At 40.2% G+C, this 6,206-nt stretch overlaps 1 protein-coding gene across 1 annotated transcript; it reads right to left on the reverse strand.

Annotated features, from left to right (window-relative positions):
* LOC108886832 (protein-glutamine gamma-glutamyltransferase 2) lies at window positions 1-6,206 on the reverse strand. Its single transcript, XM_051067136.1, has 15 exons — window positions 6,100-6,206; window positions 5,647-5,814; window positions 4,578-4,829; window positions 4,224-4,342; window positions 3,948-4,076; window positions 3,670-3,847; window positions 3,434-3,569; window positions 2,723-2,832; window positions 2,457-2,572; window positions 2,225-2,351; window positions 1,799-1,914; window positions 1,436-1,610; window positions 984-1,147; window positions 733-866; window positions 1-607 (listed from the first exon to the last, which is right to left on the reverse strand). The coding sequence occupies exons 1-15, from the start codon at window positions 6,107-6,109 to the stop codon at window positions 457-459; spliced, it is 2,085 nt and encodes a 694-aa protein (XP_050923093.1). The 5' UTR covers window positions 6,110-6,206; the 3' UTR covers window positions 1-456.

Here is a 6,206-nt window from a genome sequence, read left to right on the forward strand (position 1 = left end):
ATTTAAACCTCTGCAAACCCAACCACAGTTTTCAAATTTTGTTTAGCTAGATACCACGTCCCTGTTTGTCTATAATACATCAGAAAATGGAGAGAAATGTGGAATACAACATTCCCAGAAGCCCAAAGATACCAGCTGACCCACTAATATTCAATACACTAACAAAGAAAAGCAGGAGGAACAAGACATTGACATTTTAGATTCTTAAATGATACATATTTTTCACTGATTATGAAAATTGTTCCAACTGATCGATTGAGATAGAACAAAATGCATTCAACACATTTGTAAGGCCTTTATAAGGAGACCACAAACTCTATGCCAAAAAAAACCCCACAACATGAATAATAATAAGTAAGTAATAAGTAGTATAATGACTATCCTGTTTCACCTTAGTCAGAAACAGCAAACACACCAACACAATTCACACAGGATGTCAAATATGTAGGCAGAGCTTCAGGGTTTGACGTCGACGATGCAGCTGCTCAGCATGTCTCTGAAGGCGCTACAGTCGAAATCAGCCACCACAACCCTTGTTCCACTCCTCCGGGGGATCGTAGTGATAAGAAGCTTCCATGTAGCATTTGGCTCCAACTGCCTGATGTTACTGATAACACACATACACAGATAAAATCAGTTAAAATAATCAAAATGGGAATCAGTTGCAGGTTGAGAACATCTACTTCTCTTGTCTACTGTTTGTTTAAACCTGGTAAACACATTAACACTAACCTCTCCACACTGTCAAATTTGTACATGCCACTTCCAGTGACAGTCAGAGAGCAGTTTCTCAGTGTAGCATTTAGTGTGTTTGTAAATTCGACCTCCATGGTCATTTTGCGGTCCACACGGGCCTCACCCAAAACCTAAAACACACACACAGTGCAACACTGAAGTTAGCAACAGTACTGTCACTTCCCAAGATGCCCAGTCAAACATTTCATTGAAGGTTTACATAATAAACATCAGAGGATTCTACTGACCTTCATGGAGAGGGAAGGGTATTCCATGGAGATGTCAATTTCAGATTCGTAGATGTCATTTTGGTTCTGTTTGTCGATGGCCACGGCCGAAACCTTCACACTGTCACAGTTCACCATGTGGTTATTGTAGGTCTGCAATGGGATCTGGATAGGTACGATCACCTCTGTCGGACACAGAGTGGTAGAAAAGTAACAGAATACAGAGAATTGAAATGGAGTTTAAATTAACTGCATGAAATAGCTCAGTTTTGTTAAGGGAGTTCAGTAAGCCAGCTTTTAAATATCAAAGAATAATACGTCCATAATGTCTTTTACATCACAGTGTCCAACCTTGAGGGCCTAATTTGTTTAGACTGATGGTGAGAAAATGTTCAAAACACAAAATATGGTTGGAATGATTTCAACAGGAAATGGTCAACTATAAGAGATACTATGGGAGAAAAATTGCAGACCTTGTCCAGACAACAGCATCTTCTCTTGCACAGTGTTCAAGATGTGGCTTACTGGTACACCAGTGTACCTCATGCCCTGGGCATTGATGTAGATGGACATTGTCCGGTTGGTGCGATCTCTGTTGCACAACTTCAGCTTCAAATGAATGTCCTGACCACTCTTTATCTTGGTCTCCTGGTTTAGAAAACAATAAAAGATTGATGATGTCTTTCTTACAGATGACAACTACATTGGTACCAAAAGTGTTGAAGTTTGATATAGTGGCCCCAATTCTTCTTGACTTGAAAAGCCCATGCTCAGGTGGCATGTCACCAAGTCGAATTATAAAGTTGTACATTGCACCCCAGCAGCTTGGATTTTACCTTTTCAATTTTCATCTCCACCTTCAGCGGTTCCTCTCCTCCATCACCCGCTTGATCATCTTTTGAGTTCAGTCTGGTGACTGCACGTTTGAAGACTTCCCTTTCCTTTGCACTGCCTGTTGGGAAAATGTCCATCATCATTAAATCAGTTAATTAAAAAACATTCACAATTGGAAATATTAATGTAATATATGCTTTGCTTTAACCAAACAGTGTTGGATTAATGAATTTCTGCTTGCTCTGGACATCTGTAGTGTTTCAGGTAGCTGCTAGGGTGTTACAAGATGGTTACTTGGTGTTGTGGGTGGACATAAAGCTTTTGGCTTTTCAGAGCCACAACTCAAGCTTACAGGGACTGAATAATTGAAAGATAGATATTCAGATTTAATAAGTCCTACACATACTCATATTAGCAGGCATTCTTACCCTCAGCGTGTTTGTAGTTGTTGGTGAGATCAGTTCTCCTGTTGTAGCCAACAGCTTTAGTGGAAATGCTCTTACCCACTTTTTTGCTGTCAGAGTTCATTTTGATCTTTGAGCCATTAGCACGAACCTGAGAAGAGGCAGATAGAAGAATAACAGAAATCAAGTATTATTTTGTGTCTCACGAGGAGGATAAATAAATGAACTTTGACGTGTATTAAATATTATTACTAACCATCCACTTAACAATGTCAGCATTGACCTCAGCAAAGACAAATGGCACATCATACTTCAGGTTAGTGTCGCCCTGGAGTATGGCAGCAACTGGGGCTGGACCACAGCAGAACACTCCTGGGGTGAGAAAAACATAGTTTGCTTTTTTGTATCTTTTAATGGGCTCATCTGGTTTCTGTAAGAAACTGTCACCTCATTCTGGTATAGTTATCCATTTGTGGATCTGTCAGAGTGCACTTATTTCTAAAAAAACAATTTTGTGTTCACCTTCGCTCTTTTCTTGTGGTGTTGGATCCAAGACCTGCCAACCGTCATAGCTGTTACCTTTCTTGAGGTCTGGTCGTTTCATCCACCCTTCCACCCACACATGGTAGTTCCTGCATGACACAATTAAGTTTCTCAGTCTCTCCCAGGTTTCACAAAGGTGGGATCTGATTGTATTCTTTGGCTAGGGTTTATCTGATTGATTGCTTTGGTGGTTTCTGTGATGTTCTGGATGTTTAGTTGATAAGTGGTTATGAAGATGTTTGTGTTTGTGTAGCTGCACCTGCATGTCTAAAATCCTGACCTTGGTAAATGATTATTTAAAATGTGTATTACAAGATCAAAAGTAGAATAATTTATTTCAGATTAAGAATGAGGAATGAAAATGAGAAATTCATTTTGGTGGTCAATTTACAAGATATTTGACAGACATGTTTTCTGGTTTGAAATTCAGGAGCAAAACAAATAACAGTCTTGCAAGTGGTGGTTTTGGGTTACCTGTTGTACAGCCTAGTCAAAATGACATACCTTGCCAGACCACAGTGGCAGAAGCATTTTTTTTTCTCTCTGAGTTTGAGATGTGTTTGAAAAAGTCCTCTAAAAATAGCTCTTCAAGGGTAATCATAACATTATCCTGATGATTCAAATGGCAACTTAACAGAATAATAAATCTTCTGTTTCCATGGATGTCATCAGTCTGAATGCTTTTCTTACCAGACAGAGTCTCCACTGTCCCTGGGCTGTGCTCCATTTTCGCCATGATAATAATCAATAGTGAGGTTGTTGTGTGTGTCATGAGCTGACTGGAAGTTTGTGACCACACGACATGGGATTCCAAAGAACCGCATCACTGGAATCATAAAGACATTTATACATGAATACAAGTTAATGATACGGTCAAACAGTATCGCGGTCCTCTTAATATTTGATGCCAGCAGCACGTTCAGTACCTGTACACATGACACCAGCAAACACCCAGCACTGTCCGTACTTGACGGGGCGGCAGCTTGTTTTATACCACTTCCGAAGGATACGGACGCTGCCAAGCCAGGAGTCAGGCCTTTCTCCATCGTTGTATATTCCATCCCATCTTCCCGTTAACACACCATGGTCACCATTACTGTTGATCTGATGATTAAAATAGTTTGAAATTTCACTCTTTGCCAATTGAATGACTATAAAATGTAAATCACAGCTCATCATCTTAAACAAAACCCTCTGGTCCTACCATGGCACTGATCACACGGCTAACATAGATGGGGTTACAGCGAGCAGAGACGTCATCAGCTGGGTCTTTTGTGTGTTTTGGGTTGACATCCAGAATCTTGAGACAAATGTCCACCATGTCCTCTTCAAACTGGGTAAGAAGACACAAGTTAGAACTAGCGGATGACAAACATGCACAACAAATGCAGTCATTTTTCTTTTGAGCACAGTATTCTCTGAGAACAAGGTGGACAGCTATAAAATAAAGGTAAAAATATAGCAGCACTCTGATGCTTACCTGTCCAAAGATCCAGTCCCTAGGTCTGGGATAATATTCTGTTCCTACGTAAATTGTTCCCTGTTCGTTCAGCACATATTCTTGTCTCTCCCTCTCGTCAGGAAGAAACACCCAGTCATCTGCAAACAAACACATGAGTATAATGTTAACATATGTAAACCAGCATATAAAACACCTCTCTTCCGGTATTCTTTCCATTGCTGTTATAATTTGTACTCTTGTACTAGAACAACTCCAAGGTCAGTTCTGGGTTCCTCTGAGTAGACCTGTGAAGGCATCTACATAGATATGTTTCACATCGGTTATGATGCATATGAGTCACATTTTTTTCCTTTTTATCGTCAAGATACTCACCCGAGCACCAGGGGTTAAAGAGCACCACCAAGGTTCCCAAAGGAGTCTTTCCCCTCCCAGTATTTGCAGACAGCGAGTACTTCCCCACAGGAGCGTCAGCTGGCGGGGTCACAGACAGGGTCACCATGCCTCTCGCCAGGTTGGCGCTGCAGTCGAAACTGTACTTCCATATGGCCTTGACGTCACTGGTGTACATGCAGGATGGGTTACCAAACTCCGACCAAGTACCAAGCTTCTCAGACGGAAAAGAACCTAAGGTAAGGAAGAGTTGGGATAGAGGACAGGTGAGTGAATGAAATGTATTGTATGTAGTCATTTCATCTGCTGTCTCATTCTTACCTATTGTCACCAAATTGCTCAGTCAAACCTTGGAGGTGCACATTAGTAATATTGATCAGATTTGGGTTCATGAATAGATGTGAGACTCTTATTTCCTGTTTTATTTTGAAAGTACTTTCCCTATGCATCTGTTGTGGTTTTACTTCCTGTCTTTGTGTTTTTCCCGCCTTTTTTCTTCAACACCTGTGTCTCATCAGTCAATTAGTTCTTGTGTGTATAAATAGTCTTGTCATTTGCCTTTTGAGTGGTCAGTGTTAAGTTGGGTTTGCTTATAGTTTTGTGTCAACCCTCCTTGTGTCTGGTTTTGGATTTCTGCCTGTTCTCCGTTGGATTCATTTGCCTGTTGACTCTTGCCTTCCTCACCAGCCAGTAAGCCTTTTGCTGCTTTTTGTTGTTGTTTATTAAATTAACTGAACTGATCATTGAATAGTCTTGTCCATGTGTCCACATTTGGGTCCTTTTCCTGTGTCCTGAGCATCAGCTTGTGACCACTTGTCAAGTACAAGCAGAGTTTATTGTAATTGCAGCTTTTAAAAGCTCTATGGTTTGTTTTTATTTTAGTTTAAGTTTTATTTGAAACACTATAGGTATGAATGGTTCAGTAGATATGACACCCGTCCTATGGTTGTGAACACCACTTTAACTTTCAATGTGACATGACAGAATAGCAGCACAGAAAAAGCATCATTGGACTCAAAAACAACACACCACTGAGTGCCTGGTGATCTACCTGTTTCCACAGTGAGGACAAGTGTGTCAGTGGCATTGAAAGGTTGTGTCATATTCAGGGTCAGGAGGAAGGACTGGCCTCGTCTCACAATCAGTTCCTTAGTTGAAATTTCAATGGTGTAGTGGGCAGTATTATTAGATCGGCAGTGGAAGTCCACACTCTTTATCGCTGTAACAGAAAACACAAAGATGAGTAGGAGAGGAGATAACGAAGTCAGAGGTTCTTCAACCATCATACTTAATTACAATACAATTGTTATCATGCTTAATTATACTTTGACAAAAAATGCATTTCCGTCTTTACTACAAAGGCTGTTTTAGTCTTAGGAGAATTTAAAACTGTAAAAAAAATTACAAACAAATTTCAGCTTCAGAAACTTATGGATTATTTGCATTTCTTTGTCTTATGTGATAGTAAACACATATACAAACACAACTCATTATTCATACTCACTGTTTGCCATCTTGTCAGTATTTGCATTGAGCCGCTCTTTCTGCAGAAGCACTGATCGTCGCCCAGTTCAGCACTAAAAATGGAAAGTGTCCTCCTGACATTTAAAC

Source organism: Lates calcarifer, unplaced genomic scaffold, assembly GCF_001640805.2.
Source record: "Lates calcarifer isolate ASB-BC8 unplaced genomic scaffold, TLL_Latcal_v3 _unitig_1152_quiver_589, whole genome shotgun sequence".
Taxonomy (NCBI): domain Eukaryota; kingdom Metazoa; phylum Chordata; class Actinopteri; family Centropomidae; genus Lates; species Lates calcarifer.

What these genes read in the sequence shown, in the direction of transcription:
- LOC108886832 (XM_051067136.1), bottom strand. An exon ending in CTTTAACCCCTGGTGCTCGG is followed by an intron (nt 4,343 to 4,577) that starts GTGAGTATCTTG and finishes GTTTGTTTGCAG; the next exon opens with ATGACTGGGTGTTTCTTCCT. An exon ending in CAACTACAAACACGCTGAGG is followed by an intron (nt 1,915 to 2,224) that starts GTAAGAATGCCT and finishes TTTTCCCAACAG; the next exon opens with GCAGTGCAAAGGAAAGGGAA.